The sequence below is a fragment of the Elephas maximus genome, chromosome 7, assembly GCF_024166365.1.
Source record: "Elephas maximus indicus isolate mEleMax1 chromosome 7, mEleMax1 primary haplotype, whole genome shotgun sequence".
Lineage (NCBI taxonomy): Eukaryota > Metazoa > Chordata > Mammalia > Proboscidea > Elephantidae > Elephas > Elephas maximus.
In genome coordinates, this window is record NC_064825.1 from 43,395,001 (window position 1) to 43,412,617 (window position 17,617).

The window sequence follows — 17,617 nt, forward strand, 5'->3', positions numbered from 1 at the left end:
GAGACTCAGAAATTACGTGAGGTTTCTAGGATGACACAGTTAGTAAATGAGAGGCTACGTTTTGCCAAATCATTTACATGTATTTTCTTATACACTGTTCTCAAGAATGTAACCGGACAAGTATTATCATCCCTATTGTATAGAGGAGGAAACCGAGGCAGACTCAGCAAGGCGAAGTGACTCACCCAGGGTTATACCACATAGGAGTTGGCCCTGGAAGCCAGGTCTTCCTCCTCCCCACTTCCTTTTTTTTTTCCTTTCTCCTTCTCCTCCTCTTCATGCTCTGCTTCCCCCTATTCTTTCTCCTCATTTTCCTCCTGTGAGAGTTCAGTAAGGTCATATATATAAACCCTTATGCACTGCTGGTGGAAACACAAAATGGCACAACCATGATGGAAAACAATATGGCACTCCCTTAAAAAGCTAGAAATTGAAATACCGTATGATCCAGTAATCCCACTCCAAGGAGTATATCTTAGAGAAATAAGACCCATCACACGAAGAGATATATGCACACCCGTATTCACTGTGGCATTATTGACAGTGCCAAAATGATGGAAACAGCCTAAGTGCCCATCAACACATGAATGGATAAACAAATTATGGTACATACACACAATGGAATACTATGCAACAATAAAAAACGATGAATCTGTGAAATATCTCACAACATGGATGAATCTGGAGGGCATTATGCTAAGTGAAATAAGTCAATCACAAAAGGACAAACACTATATGAAGCCACTGTTATAAAAACTCAATAAAAAAAATTTACAACCAGAAAGAAATAATCTTTGATGGTTAGAAGAGAGGGGAGGGTTGGGGAAATCACTAACTAGATATTACAGAAATGTTAACTTTGGTGAAGGGAAAGACAGTATACAACATAGGGGAAATCAGCACAACTTGACCAAGGCAAAGTCACAGAAGCTCCCTAGACACATCCAGACATTTTGAGGGATGAGTTACTGGGGCTGGGGCCTGAGGACCATGGTCTCAGGGGACATCTAGGTCAATTGGCATAACATAGTTCATAAAGAAAATGTTCTACATCCTACTTTGATGAGTAGCGTCTGAGATCTTAAAAGCTTGCGAGGATCCATCTAAGATACATCTATTGGTCCCATCCCATCCAGAGCAAAGGAGAATGAAGAAAATCAAAGACATAAGAAAAATATTAGTCCAAAGGACTAATGGACCACATGAACCAGAGCCTCCACCAGCCTGAGCCCAGAAGAACTAGATGGTACCCAGCTACTGTCACTGGCCACTCTGACAGGGATCACAAGAAAGGGTCCTAGACAGAGCGAGAGAAAAATGTAGAACAAAATTCAAATTCACAAAAACAGACTTACTGGTCAGATAGAGACTGGAGGAACCCCCAAGACTCTGGCTCCAGACACCCTGCTAACTCGGAACTGAAGCCACTCCCGAAGTCCACCTTTTAGCCAAAGTTTAGACAGGCTTATAAAATAAATAACACACATGGGGAAAATGCTTCTAAGCCCAGTCAAGTATATGAGACCAAATGGGCAACACCTGCCCAAAAGCAAAGACGAGAAGACAGGAAGGGACAGGAAAAATGGATGATGGACACAGGGAACCTGGGGTGGGGAAGGGGAGAGTCTTGACACATCACAGGGATTACAACCAATGTCACAAAAGAATTTGCGTATGACTTGTTGAATGAGAAACTAATTTGCTCTGTAAACTTTCACCCAAAGCACAATTTTAAAAAAATGTCTAACCCCATAAAAAAAAAAACCTCATTAGACAGCATAAAACTGCCTCATAGGATTTTCTTGGCTGTAATCTTTAGGGAAGCAGATAGCCAGGTCTTTCTCCCTCATAGCAGCTGGTTGGGTTCAAAGCTCCAACTTTTCATTTAGCAGCTGACCGCTAAACCAAGGCTTCAAATATAATAGGTGCTGTTGGTGGGGGTGGTACTGGAAGTATTGCGTGCTATGAAGAAAGACTTTTTTCCTGAGACTGACATGCACATCTGCTTAAGCAAGAAGAATTGTTCCTTTCTCAGTTCTTCACCTCCCTCTGCTTCCTCCTTTTGCTTCTTGAACATCCACAGACCCTCGAGTTGTGGCCCTTGGTGATCTAATGACTCATTTGCTGTTGATCTATCTGTGCTCTCTAGGCTTTGCAGGAGGAGATCACTATCTCTGGTTGCAAGATGAGGCTGAGCTACCTGAGCAGCCGTACCCCGGGCTACAAATCTGTCCTGAGGATCAGCCTCACCCACCCTACCATCCCCTTCAACCTCATGAAGGTCCACCTGATGGTGGCGGTTGAGGGTCGCCTCTTCAGGAAGTGGTTTGCTGCTGCTCCAGACCTGTCCTATTATTTCATCTGGGACAAGACAGATGTCTACAACCAGAAGGTGTTTGGGCTCTCAGAAGCCTTCGGTAAGTGGCCCAGCCTCAGGACTCAGTGCCACTCCCAGAGAACAGCACTGGTGTCCCCCTCTTCCCTTCGTCTTCTCAGACCAAAAATAACTAAAGCTTAGATGGGCTTTAGGACCTCTCAGTGACCACTCGTTTACCTAAAAAAAATTAATTCAAAGAGCTGAATGTAGAATAATGGCCATTAAAAAAGATTACCAAAGAATAGGTTTTCAAACAAAATTTACATATGAATCTCCATAGCAACACTACTCAAAACAGCCAAAAGGTGGAAACAACTCCAATGAGTCAATTCCAGTTCATGGCGAACCTACAGAACAGAGTAGAACTGCCCCATAGGGTTTCCAAGGGATAGCTGGTGGATTCGAACTGCTGACCTTTTGGTTGGTTAGCAGATGAACACTCAACCACTGCTCCACCAGGGCACCTCAACTGATGAACAGATAAACAAAATGTGGCATATCCACACAATGGGATCTTTCCTGGCCACAAAAAGAAATGAAGCATTTATCCATGCTACAACGTGGATGAAACTGAAAACATGCTAAGTGAAAGAAGCCAGACACAAAAAGTCAAATATTGTATGATTCCACTTATGTGAAAAATCCAGAACAGACAAATCCACAGAGATAGAGAAAGCAGATTAGTGTTTGCCAGGAACTGAGGATAGAGAGTGGGAGTGAGGAGTGATTGCTTAATGGGTATGGAGTTTCGTTTTGGGGTGATGAAAATATTGTTGACCTAGCTAGAGATGATAGTTGTACAACACTGTGAATGTACTAAATGGCAGTGCGTTGTACAGTTTAAAATGGTTAATATGATGAATTTTATGTTACGTGAATTCAACCTCAGTTAAAAAAAAATGTAAAAACACAAATGGTTCCTGTAAAGCATGATAGATTAGAAAAGACCAGATACCACAGGTAGAACCATAACAACATTACCCTGTGCTCCCCATAGACATTGTGTCTGAACTTACCCATTAAAATATGGGGACCTGGAACTGCTAGAGTTCCTGGGGTTCTTCATTTTTATTGAGGTGCAAGAATTAAAATTCTTCCTTCCATTAACAATGCTTTTTGGCATTTCAAACCAGAGAAGTTGTGTTTTTCTTCTTGTTAGGTGCTGTCAAGTCAGTTCCAATTTATAGCAACCCTGTGTACCACAGAACGAAACACTGCCTAGTCCTGTGCCATCCTCACAATGGTTGCTATGTCTGAACCCATTGTTGCAGTCACCATGTCAATCCATGTCATTGAGAGTCTTCCTTTTTCGTTGACCCTCTACTTTACCAGGCATGATGTCCTTCTCCAGAGACTGGTCCCTCCTAATGACATGTCCAAAGTACATGAGACTAAGTCTCACCATCCTCACTTCTAAGGAGCATTCTGGCTGTACTTCTTCCAAGACAGATCTGTTTGATCTTCTGGCAGTCCATAGTATATTCAATATTCTTTGCCAACACCATAATTCAAAGGCATCAATTCTCTCTGGTCTTCTTTATTCATTGTCCAGCTTTCACATACATATGAAGCAATTGAAAATACCATGGCTTGGGTCAGGCCTACCTTAGTCCTCAAAGTGATATCATTGCTTTTTAACACTTGAAAGAGGTCTTTTGCAGCAGATTTGCCCAATGCAATACATTGTTTGATTCTTGACTGTTGCTTCCATGGCTGTTGTTTGTGGATCCAAGTAAAATGAAATCTTTGACAACTTCAATCTTTACTCCATTTATCACGTTTTTGCTTATTGGCCCAGTTGTGAGGATTTTTGTTTTCTCTATGTTGAGGTGTATGTAATCTATACTGATGTCTTTGATTTCCAAGTCCTCTTCATTTTCTGTAAGTAAGCTTGTGTTATCTGCATAACGAAAGTTGTTAAGGAGTCTTCCTCCAATCCTGATGCCACATTCTTCTTCATATAGTTCAGCTTCTTGGATAATTTGCTCAGCATACAGATTGAATAAGCATGGTAAAAGGAAACAGCCCTGATGCACACCTTTCCTGATTTTAAACCATGCACTATCCCCTGTTCTGTTCGAATGGCTGCCTGTTTGTCTATGTACAGGTTCTGGATGAGTACAATTAAGTGTTCTAGAATTCCCATTCTTTGCAATGTTACGGATACTTTTTTATGATGCACACAGGCGAATGCCTTTGCATAGTCAATAAAACACAGGTAAACATCTTTCTGGTATTCTCTGCTTTCAACCAAAATCCATCTGACATCAGCGATGATAGCCCTCATTCCACATCTTCTTCTAAACCTGGCTTGAATTTCTGGCAATTCTCTGTTGATGTACTGCTGCAACTGTTTTTGAATTATCTTCAGCAAAATTTTATTTGTTGTGATATTATTAATATTATTCGATAATTTCTACATTCTGCTTGATCACCTTTCTTTGGAATGGGCAAAAATATGGATCTCTTCCAGTGGGTTGTCCAGGTAGCTATCTTCCAAATTTCTTGGCATAGATGAGTCACCGCTTCAAATGTTGCAGCTGTTTGTTGAAACATCTCAGTTGGTATTCCATCAATTCCTGGAGCCTTGTTTTTCACTAATGCCTTCAGTACAGCTTGGGTTTCTTCCTTCGATACTGTTGGTTCTGTCGTATGCTACCTCCTGAAATGGTTGAACATTGACCAACTATTTTTGGTACAGTGACTGTGTACTTTTTTTGATGTTTCCTGAGTCACTTAATATTTTGCCCATAGAATCCTTCAATATTGCAACTCAAGGCTTGAATTTTTTCTTCAGTTCTTTCAGTTTAGGAAATGCCAAGTGTGTTCTTCCCTTTTGGTTTTCTAACTCCGGGTCTTTGCACATTTCATTATAATACTATACTTTGTCTTCTCGAGCAGCCCTTTGAAATCTCCTGTTCAGCTATTTATATGATCTCTTCCATTTGCGTTAGCTACTCTACGTTCAAGAGCAAGTTTCAGAGTCTCTTCTGATATCCATTTTGGTCTTTTATTTTTTTCCTGTCTTTTTAATGACTTTTTGCTTTCTTTATATTTGATGTCCTTGATGTCATTCCACAACTCATCTGTTCTTCAGTCGTTACTATGCAATGCATCAAATCTATTCTTGAGATGGTCCCTAGATTCAGGTGAGATATACTTAAGATCGTACTTTGGCCCTTGGAGGGGGACTTGTTTTAATTTTCTTCAAGTTCAAGTTGAACTTACATATGAGCAATTGATGGTCTGTTCCACAGTCGGCCCCTGGCCTTGTCTAAACTGATGATACTGAGCTTCTCCATCATCTTTTTCCACAGATGTAGTCAATTTGATTCCTGTATATGCCATCCAGGAGGGTCCATGTGTTTGGTCATGGTTTATGTTGTTCAAAAAAGGTATTTGAAATGAATAAGTTATTGATCTTGCAAAATTGTATCATAGCATCTCTGGCGTCATACAATCAGCAGTAATTATCAGTACACCTTGTTTGCACGTTTGATCGGTTTCAGACTGCATAGGCTGGTAAAAATCTTCAATTTTTTTCATCTTTGGTATAGTGTTTGGTGCATAAATTTGAATAATAGTCATATTAACTGGTCTTACTTGTAGGTGTGTAGATATTATCCTATCACTGACATCACTGTACTTCAGGGTAGATCTTGAAATGTCCTTTTTGACAACAAATGCGACGCCATTTGCCTTCAATTTGTCAATTCCCTGTATAGTGGACCATATGCTTGTCCGATTCAGAATGGCCAATACCAGTCCATTTCAGCTCACTAATGCCTAGGATATTGATTTTTATGTGTCCCATTGTGTTTTTGATGGCTTCCAATTTTTCTAGATTCATACTTCATATATTCCATGTTCCAATTACTAATGGATATTTGCAGCTATTTCTTCTCGTTTTGAGTCATACCACGTCAGCAAATGAAGGTCCTGAAAGCTTTACTCCATCCACATCATTAAGGTTGACTGTACTTTGAAGAGGCAGCTTTTCCCTACTCGTATTTTGGGTACCTTCCAACCTGAGGGGTTTATCTTCCCACACTTTATCAGACAGTGTTCTGCTGCTATTCATAAGGTTTTCACTGGCCAATTTTTTTTAGAAGTAAATTGCTAGATCCTTCTTCCTAGTCTGGAAGCTCTGCTGAAACTTGTCCACCATGGGCCACTCAGTGGCATAGCTTCCATCCTTACAGCAACATGCAAGCTACCACAGTACAACAAACTGACAGACGAGTTAAGAGTAACATGTCATAAAATCCTTCCCATCTGGAACCATACTACAATTTCACTCCCTTTCTAGATTCAGCAAAAGGCAGACTGAGGAAATGGGGGTGGGGGGGGTGTGTGTGTGATATTTTGTGACAAAGAAAAGAATGTCCACTGAGCAGGTGCTCTAGCGACTTGCTCCCCAGTACTTTATCTCAGTTAATCCTCACAACTACTCTGAGAGTTGGGAGTTGTTTCCCCACACTCTGTATAAGGAAGCTGAGGCCCAGAGAGGTGAGGTGACTTCCCATGGATACCCAGCTAGGAAGGAGCAGAGCTGGATTTATGCCAGATCTCCCCTATGGGTTTGCATCCCCACTCTACCCAGCGAGGGCACTTTGGGAGCAAAGATGCCATCTCCTTACTGTCCCTGATCCCTTCTGTAGATCAAACCAGTGCATCCCCTCTCAAAAAAAGAAGAAGCCTTATAACCTCCTCAGATGAAATGACCACATTGATGTCCACTATTGAGTTAAAGAGGGAAATGTCTCCACAGTGAGACTTCAAGGGCTGAGGCTCACTTTCCCAAGATCACAGATAACCAGGGAGACATGGTAGCAGATCATGGGTCTTATGGTTACAAAGACATCTTCCAGCCACATTCCCTTACTTCCATAGATGGTCAACAATCTTTTATGGCACTTAAAAGAAATTTTTATAAGGCTGCCCAGTTGTTAATGCTTGTCTTGAGCATGTGGTAGGATATTGCTCACTGGAACATAGTGCCTGCACAGAAAGATGCTTTGAAGGGATAGCATTCCTGTCTCTGCTGGTTCTTTCTATAGGTCAGTTACAGGTCTCTATAAATCCCAGTCTCAGGCCGCTGCCATGTTTAGCTTCTTAAGGAGGCCTTGATTTATGAAACAAAATGAAGCCAGGAGATTTTTAAACCTTGAGACTTCAAAGTAACTTCCAGCTTTAAAAGTACCCCCAAACTGAGCTCCTATTCTATATATTCATTATAAATTATTTCAGAGTTTTTTCTTTATAAAATATTTAAATATTAAATAATAAAAATTTGAAAAATGCAAAAAAGTAATGTATGTGCCTAGATCAAATATAACCACCTGTTAACATTTAAAGTTATTTTCTATTTTTATACATAGTTTTTTTTTAAACACAGATATTATATATAACCAGCCTTTTCAACATAGCATTATTTCGTACACATTTTGCATGTCACCATAAGGTCTTCATAACCGTAATGGCCATTCTTGGAATGGGTACACTTTGGTTTGCTTAACTTCTCACCTCTTTTGAACCTTTTAGATTACTTCCAAGTTTCCACTATTATAAATAATGCTGCAGTAAATACTTTGTTCATCAAATATTTTACATACTAAAGGTTATTTCCCTAGAATAAATTCACCTGGGCCCCTTGTAAGTATTTAGTACATTATTTTAACATTTTTAATAACATACAGTCTAAAAAAAAGGATATTAAGGCTTGGCCTCTTGTGTGTTAGTATTTCACACAGGTCTGTTTCCCACTTAGAAAGACAGTCCCCCTTTTCCTCTGCCATAAAAGACATGCAGGGGGGTCTTGCTAGCAAGACTAAAGGCCAAAGAGGAGACTCTGCTCACCTGTGCACTCTGCTGCTTTTGTTACCTACAGTTTCTGTGGGTTATGAGTATGAATCCTGCCCAGATCTGATCCTGTGGGAAAAAAGAACTGCAGTGCTGCAGGGCTATGAAATCGATGCTTCCAAGCTTGGAGGATGGAGCCTGGACAAACATCATGCCCTCAACATCCAAAGTGGTGAGTGGTTAATAGAATTCCTTGAGCAGTCTGGGGGTGTGACCTTTGTACGGCCAAACAAAAATACATACTTCAAATTGCATAGGCCCGTATGTGATCAGTCAGTCAGTCAGAAGGGTCAGTCAACAAACATTCTTGGGTGCCTGTTCTATGCCTGTCACTGTGATAGGCACCAGAGATGCAGAAATGAAAGGCCTCCAGAGGTCACACTGTGAACAGAGACAAGCATACTAGGCAATTTCAGTGCCATGACACGGACAGTGCATTCGCAGAAGGAAGCATGGGATGCTGTGGAGCATAGAAGAGGAGCACGTCACTCAGCATGTTGGCTCAGACAAGGCAGTTTTTGGAGAGAGCTCCCGAACTGAGTCTCCAAGAGTCCAGAGGATTATCCCAGTGTATCAAGTAGGAAGAGCATTCTAGGCCAAGATTAAAGCATGTGCCAAAGTGCTAAAGCCCAAAAGAGAAGAGTAATTGGAGAGAGTTTATTGTGGCTTGACCAAAGGGTGAAATGAAGGGGGCAGCAAATCTGAAGCCAGGGGCTTGGGCAGCTGGCACTCAGGGTAAGAGGGTTAAGACTTTCAACTTCATCTAGAGGCAAACATTGGTCCTTGAAAGGTTTAAAACATGCAAGTGACACATCAGATTTTCATTTTAGATGGCTCCCTCTGACCATGTCCCAGGATGGGACAGCTAAACATGGTAACAATGTCAAATATTGCCCACTTAATCTATAAGTGCAATGAAATTCCTATCAAAGCAGCAGCATGTTTGGGAGAAATTAACAAAATAATTCTAAAATTTATGATAGAATAAAGATTTGTAAATGGCTAAGACAGTCTTGAAAATAAGAGCAAAGAAGAGGGACTCATCAGATACTACGATATCTCAGAAAAACCATAATATCTACCACTTATGGTGCTGGCACAGGAACAGATAGACATGGGACAATATGAGGAGTTCAGAAACGGAGTTCTGAATATTAATCAGGACTAGGTTTGGCCATGAGTGTCAGAAAAGCCAAAATAACAGAGTCATAAAATAAATTTGTTTCTCACTCACCTGAAAGTCTGAAGGTAGATAATGCAGGGCCGATTTAGCATTCCACAGGGTCAGAGACCCAGGCTCCTCCCCATTGCTCCACTTGGAGGCCTCCAACCCCAAGTTCACAGTCAAGTGACTGCTTCAGTTCCAGCCTTCCCATGCTCTTTCCAGCCAGCAAGAAAGAGGAAAAGAAAGAAATGCAAGCCCCTTTCATAAAGACACCTCCCAGCAGTTGCCCAAACCGCTTCCACTTACGTGTCATTGGCCAGAACTTAATCACATCCCCATGTGTAGCTGGGGAATGTAGTCCATTCCAGGTAGTCAAGTGCCCAGCTAAACATCAGGGGTTCTGTAACTACAGAAGAAGGAAATGATGGATAGAATGGATATCAGTGGATAACTACACATTTCTGCTGTCTACGTACCATGTGTATATAGAACCTTGGTATATGATAGAGAATGGATAGGTTTTTTAGAAATTGGTATTGGGAAAATTGGCTCAGTGTGTGGAGAAAAAAAATTAAGTCCCCACCTCACATTGTATGCAAAATAAAGTATGATTAACCAAAACCAAACCAAACCCAATGCCACTGAGTCAAGCCCAACTCATAGCGACCCTATAGAACAGAGTAGAACTGCCATATAGAGTTTCCAAGGAGCGCCTGGCGGATTTGAACTGCCAACCCTTTGTTTAGCAGCCATAGCACTTAATCACTATGCCACCAGGGTTTCCAAAGTACGATTAAAGATCTAAATAAAGTGAAAGATAACACTAAAGGGGAAAAAACGATTGATTAGACAACATAAAAATAAAAGATATCTGTTCAAAAGTGGACAGCTTCTACAAAGCTAAACTGACAGCCTGGGAGAAGAGTCTTTTAGCATACAAAAACCGAAAGCTCGTTCAGGCTTCAGTATGGAGAAGGGACTGGAAGGGGTAAGGTGGGAGGCAGGGAGTCCAATTAGGAGGTTGTGATAATTCAGGAGAGAAAAGAGAATCAGGGCCTGAAAGGAGACATACAGGTATGGGACGAAGCTCACAAACCGTTGAGGTCAGTCCCTTCATTTTGTTGGTGGAGGCCCAAGGGCAGTTAAAGCAGTTGAAGAGACCCAGGCAAGATCCAGGACAAGTCCGTTTTAGCAAAACCAGGTAAGAAGACAAAAAAACAGATCTCTTTACTGTCCCTGCATGAGAAGAGACTGAATTTCATTTATTTACTTTGATAACTATGTATTGGTATCTACTCTGTGTCAGTCAGGTTCTGTGCTGGGCACTGAGGATACAGAAAAGGAAAAGGCATGGTCTCCACACTTGAAGTGATGTCAGTCTAAAGAGGAAAACAATAAAGAATTCATGCTCTAATAGAATCGTGGACTAGGTACATGATATGTACAACCTGTTTAAGGAGCCAAAAAAACAAAACCAAACCTGCCGCCGTCAAGTAGATTCCAACTCATAGCGACCCTATAGGACAGAGTAGAACTGCCCCATAGAGTTTCCAAGGAGCACCTGGCAGATTCAAACTGCTGTCCTTTTGGTTAGCAGCCCTAGCATTTAACCACTACGCCACCAGGATTTCCATTTGAGGAGCAGTGTAGTTTAATGATTAAGGGCCTAGACTCTGAAGCTTTCCCACTCTGCACTGTGTGACCTAATTTGTTCCCCCATCTATTAAAATAGGCATCATAATAGTACCTCTCTTACAGAGTTGTTGTGATAATTTAATCAGTAAAACAGCATGACCTATTCAGGACACTCTGGGGTTCATATGACGGTGGGCACAGCCTTGAGAGATGAGTCTGGAAATGGTAGGCAGAGATCTCATATGCCTTGCAAAATCAAGGTGACTCTGTGGTCAACTACAGGAGATAAGACCCGTTTCCTGCTCCATAGATGAATCTGTTCTTCTTTCTCCCAGGCATCCTGCACAAAGGGAATGGAGAGAACCAGTTTGTGTCCCAGCAGCCCCCTGTCATTGGGAGCATCATGGGCAATGGACGCCGGAGAAGCATCTCCTGTCCCAGCTGCAATGGCCTTGCTGATGGCAACAAACTCCTGGCCCCTGTGGCCCTCACATGTGGCTCTGATGGGAGCCTCTATGTCGGTGATTTCAACTACATTCGAAGGATCTTCCCCTCTGGGAACGTCACTAACATCCTGGAGCTGAGGTATGTAAGGCACTGCCTTCCTCACAGTTCCTAATACTGTCCCTTTGCCATTCTTTGGACCTAACTGGCATTACTCCTTGGGCCCAGGGAAGCGGGGCAGGACAGAGCCTCACCTGCCAGACTCTGGGACTTGTCACTTCTCAGTTCAGAGACTTAACCAAAAGCAGGTACTTCTTCCCACAGAATACTGCAGTGAAAACAAAGCTACTCTAGAGGCATGGAGATGTCCTTGGCATTTAGATGATGTGGCAGGCTGGTAGCAGCCAGGAATTAGACTCCGTCGAAGCCACTGAATCTTTTTATTTTCTAGCACTAAACTGATTAGAATGAGTCATGTGAGTCTTTTTAGAAGGACAAGAGGATAGCATAATGGACAAGACCCTATAGCAGTGTTATCATATTGGGCCCTATTACTTAACATTTGTTAACTGTGGTAAGCCCTACTGAGATAAGGCCCATGGGCTAAAACCAGGCCATGCCTCTCTGATCCTGAGATGCTACAGAGCAGCTGCCTCAGCCCTTTCTTTCTTTCTTTCCCCATCCTGACCATAAGTGATTGGGGCACAGTAACGCCTACAGCTCAGGGAAGGGCCTGACGTGTTGAATTTTCTTTGTCCCTAAGCCACTTCTGATTAGAACCAGAGCACTGTCATGGGGCTGGGGTTATGGAGAAACTGTGTTTTGGAGATAGGGAACTCTTTTCTTCCTTTCAGGAGAAATTGCATAAAGTTCCTCATAACTATTTTAGCGGCTGGGATCAGAAGTCTCCTCAGTGGAAGTCCATGTGAGCAGAACAGGCCTTTGAGCTGGGAAGCCTTCCTCCAAAGTGAACAGGGGAAAAGGAGACTCACTTTTGTTGGGCTCCTACTATTTGCCAAGTATAACAGTTCTGTGAGGTATTTATTATCAGGGTTTTGAACCCCTGCTGAGAGTTTACATTTCTAACAAGTTCCCAGGTGATGCTAATGCTGCTGGTTAGGAACCAATTCTGAGAACTGTAGAGCTGTAATTCTCAAAATTTATTATATATAAGAATCACCTAGGGATCTTGTTAAGCTGTAGATTCTGATTCAGTATATCTGGGGTGGAAATTCAAATTCTCAGCAGGGGTTTGAACCAAAATTGACCAGTTCAAAGCCCTATTTATTATTATCCCCTTTGATAAATGAGAAAAAGGAGACCCAGGGAATTTAAAGAATCTGCCCAAGAATCAGCTCCCAGGGTGGCAGACCCAAATCCAAATACCAAATTCACAACTCTGTCTTGCCAAAGAGTTGTCACCTGTTCCTATGAGAGCTACTCTTACTTAATGGCTTAAAAGTTATTCCCTGGAGGTAGGTGCCTCCGGAAGGAATCTCACCCTGTTGTGCACATGTGAATGGAGGTTAAGTCTTCCTGGATGACCAACAGCCATCATGGCTCTAAAAAGAAGAGTGTTAGTATTCACCCACGTGCACAGGGACAAATGAGGGCAAGGTCTTTGGCCATGAGAAGAATCCGAAGCTCACATGTTGTGGCGGGCCCATAGGATATCAGCTATCAGGTTCAATGAGACCTGGGCCACCAATGGCATAGTCTTTACCTTTCTTCTCTCTAAGTTTGACTGATATAGACATCTGTCGAGGTGGAAGGAATCCTTGAGTGTACTTGTTTCAGTCAGCTGCTCATATTATCTTTCCATCTCTTATAATATGATGTCCTATGCATGGGCTAGGAGGTCAGTTTACCTTGTCAGAGAAGGTGGGCAACTTTGGACAAGTCACTTAACCTCTCTGGGCCTCCATTTTCACATCTTTCAAATAAGAGATCCCATTTTCTCTGCCTATTGGGGAGAGCATGTGAGACAGTGAGTAGGGAAGGGAGGACTGAATGAAATTTTGAAAGATAAATAAATATATTGATATATGAGCCCTTTGATATATTTCCTTACAGTCTTTTTTCCCTAGTCCTGTTTCTCTGTGTCACTGACTCTCTTCTAATTATAGTGTATCTCTAAGTCTATATCCTATTGTGAATGGCTCTTGGTGGGCTACCCAAGTTTTAGCAACTCTTTGTAGGGCAGTGTGTATGCAGACAGACACAGACAGTATTAAGCATGTATATCTCTAGGTAACTGCTTCTGTACAGTGAAGAGAACTGACTGTTCGAATCACTGTCTTAGCCCTTGTTAAAGCAGCAGAACGTGTCAACCTAGTCCTCTTCCCCGAAGTCAGCAGTAGTGGCGCAGGTGAAACCATGCTTCTTCTGTGATATGTAGCCGCTTGTAAGAGAGCTCACTGACAAGGAATATCCAATATAAAATATATCAGTGTCAGAGCTGCTAAGTCTTTATTTATTATAGTATTGTACAGTACCATTGCTGTCAAGTTTTCAGGCTGCTAATAATGCTTCTAACCCCGCTGCTAACACCTCATTCTTTCTTCTGTTCCTGCTCTCCTGTCTTCTGTCAGAAATAAAGATTTCAGACATAGGTAAGCCAACCAGTGGAGAATTTCCTGTCTCTCCCTGCCTTGTTGCATGTTGTATGGTAAGCTGTACGTGTCAATTTCAGATGGGTCAATGGAAAATGGATCCTGTGTAATGGGAACTGATTTGGGGTAATCAGTTGCAAGGAAGGGAAGTCATTCATTAATAATGGTGAAGGTGGGTGGCAAGAGCTTGAACGCCATTTAATATGTAACAAAGTGAGACAGTTACTGTGATAGTTTGCAGGCATGACAGACTAAAATAATGAGCCAGAAAAAAATTTTTTTTTTGAACTGTAAGCCTTAGCATAGTAATTGAACACTATAGTCTCCTTGTCCTCAGAATGAATGAGGGCATCATCCTAACTGTGTGGAGTCACTTTGATGCTCATGATGGGAAGCCCTGAGAACATCCCGCTGAGACTAAGAATGTAGAAGACAGGCTTCAGATCTGCACTTCTGTGGGCATTCAGGTGCCTCAGCTTTGGTGGCTGGATGTCAGATGACCTCTCCAGAAGGTTTTGCAACAAGGACCAAGTGGGAGAGGATGTTCCCACCACCACAGGAACCACATGAAGAGAGCAATCCCTCAACAGGCGCTTTGTCACAGAGTAGATCTGTCATGTAGGCTCACAGTGACACTGCAGCAGGAAGTGGGCCTAACCAGACACACCGAGGGAAATGTCAGCCTGTGAGCATCACCTGTCATCTGACTCCTGTGTAAGAATCACCTCAGAGTCCCCCAGCCTCGCACATTTGGGTGATTTGAACAGTAGCCACCACAGAGGCGGCTCTCAGCTATCTGTGTGTGGCTCAGATCAAAGTGGCATATGGGGCACATGCTAATTTGGGATAAAAGAAAGCCTTGTGATGGTGGAAAAAGTCAAACCCTAAATCCAATAATGATTTTATATACCCAAAAAACCAAACCAAACCCATTGCCATTGAGTAGATTCTGACTCAAGTGACCTATAGGACAGAATAGAACTGCCCCATAGCATTTCCAAAGAGCAGCTGGTGGATTCGAATTGCTGACTCTTTGGTTAGCAGCTGAACGCTTAACCACTGCACCACCGGTGCTCTTATATTAAACCAAAAAAAAAAAAAAAACATTGCCATCGAGTCAATTCCAACTCATAGCAACCCTGCAGGACAGAGTAGAACTGCCCCATAGGGTTTCTAAGGAGCAGCTGGTGGATTCCAACCGCTGACCTTTTGATTAGCAACTGTAGCTCTTAACTACTGCACCATCAGGGCTATAATTAATATAATAGTCATCTATATTATTTTAAGTTAATACTAATTAACATATATAGAGCATTTTCCATGTAGCAGAAAGGGGGTTAACCAATTTCTATGAATTATTTCATCCCCAAAACCACCCTGTGATGTAGGTACCCATCACCGCATCCAATATACAGGTGGGAAAACTGAGGCTTCCCAGTTGTGTAAGCACGAAAACATTACTTCACCTCTCTAATCTTTTCTGTAGGATTACAGAGGATGTTCGTAAAGTGTCTAGAATTGTGCCAGGCACAGAGAGGAGTCCAAGAAACGGTACCTATAATAATAATGTTATAAATATAATAACATTATTATACCTCTATCTTTTCCTAAAAGAAATTCAGCCCTCTTACAACCAAAAACACGTGTATTAAGGTAAATAAATTGAAATCGGGAATAAAAGAAGAAAACACATGTAAGTGATTGTTCATCAAGTTAGCTCTGAGCTTCCAAGTGACCATGGCAAACAGGAAAACGTAATTATTGTCATGTGCCACATAGTGTCCGATCGGGCAACATCCCACCATGTATACATCCTTAGTCTCATAAGGTTTGGGTTTTTTTTTTTTTTTTAAGGGGAAGCCGGTCTCTTTTTATTATTTCCCCCTAATGGTTTTAAAGACCCTAAACTCCCAGAGTGAATGAGCAGTGGGGCTCCTGGCACTGACAAACCTACTCCCCATCTGGTCCCAGTGGCCACCTCTCTCCACCTCTGTGCACCAACCCCCCTCCATGCCAAGACGTGCCCAAAGTCCCAATCTGACTGCCAGTGCAAACCCCACCCATCCCACAGCTGCACCCCGTTAGGCCGGCCTCCCGTAGCCAGTGAATACATCCAGCGAGCTTTGTCCGGCAGGTAGGCAGCGAGGCCTGCTGGCCTGGGCTGCTCGTGCTCCTCAGGCAGACAGAACAGTAAGTAGGGCCGGGCATGAAACCTGGGGACTGCCTGGATATAATACGGTGTTCACACAACATCCAAATCCTGTAACGTCCAATTTCACAGACTGTATCATGGACATTAAGTGATGTATGACTGTATTTTCATGGTTCATGTTATCAGAAATTGGAAAATATGTCCAGTTCCAGGAGAAAAATATTTTTTCCTGCACTGATATCTACAAGAGATTTTTCAGTAAGCTTCATTTGAAGCATACTGAATTATACAATGATATGAGCCCTCAAGTTCAGTTTTTTAGAAAACACAGAAGGACATTTTATGTCAAGATCTTGGATTAAAATTCAGCATTTAACACTAAAGCCTTGAATCAGTGGTGGTGATTCTGCCTGGGGCGTAACTACAATAGAGAAGGACTAGCTGTATTGGAGGCCGGGGTGCTGGGAACCCATTGTATGGCCTTGGGCCGGTCACCTAGCTTTTCTGGCTTTCAATTTCATCACCTGTAAATTCAGAGAGGTTTTGGTACCTTTTGATTCTGATGTTCAGTGATCTTTTGATATATCTATAGTATAATTTCAAAACCAATTGTCTGCCCCCTTTCAAGTCATTATTGTTTTACCAGGTGCTAAAAACTAATTCTAAAGTGAACCAAAGTAGAAGAGAGCAAAAAGGAGTCTCTTCGTGCCTTCCAGTTTCCCCAAGAACAATCAGGAGTCAAAAGACCTGGGTTCAAATACCATTTCTGATTTTAACTTGCACCAGGATATTTGGTAAATTCCTTCCTGTCCCTGGGCCTCAGTGTCCCCATTAGTAATGTTGAAGGTGGATTAAATAAATTCTAAAGACTTTGTCTTTTTCATTCCTTAGCATTTACTATCTCTGCTGCTCCCAGTAATAGCATTCACCTCCATCACTGGTGGCCCTCGTTTGTGTATTTGTTTCCCCCAGGCAGGCTAGTTTGGCCTTTTCAACCTCAATGGCTATGTACCGTGCTGAGCATGCTCAGTCCAGGGACCCATAATCCTTTGGGCATCTTCCTTTGTGGACCCCTTCATGGAACAAGCATCATCATCTCTTCCTTAGGGAGGAATTTTGAAACCTGTTGTTCAGAAACTCATTTAAACTCAAGTCTCCTATCAAACCAAGCAAAACATATTATGTTAGCTCTAACAGAGTTCTAAACTGCCCCCAGGAAGTAGGTTGGACAGGACAACATTAACTCTGACAACACTGGCTTTACATTAAGCATGAATATTCCAGGAGTTTCTCAAGGTGACCAGCTTTGCTTAAAAGATGACATTTATTGAGCGTTTTTTTTTTTTTTTTTAATGGGACAGGCAGTATGC

At 42.1% G+C, this 17,617-nt stretch overlaps 1 protein-coding gene across 2 annotated transcripts in view; it reads left to right on the forward strand.

Annotated features, from left to right (window-relative positions):
- Positions 1 to 17,617, forward strand: part of TENM4 (teneurin transmembrane protein 4) — an 887,828-nt gene that overhangs the window by 813,416 nt on the left and 56,795 nt on the right. For both annotated transcript variants that reach the window (XM_049889686.1, XM_049889688.1), the window contains 3 exons: positions 2,150 to 2,417; positions 8,268 to 8,411; positions 11,375 to 11,624. In XM_049889686.1, the coding sequence (XP_049745643.1) occupies positions 2,150 to 2,417; positions 8,268 to 8,411; positions 11,375 to 11,624 (662 nt within the window). The remainder of the gene's footprint in view (positions 1 to 2,149; positions 2,418 to 8,267; positions 8,412 to 11,374; positions 11,625 to 17,617) is intronic.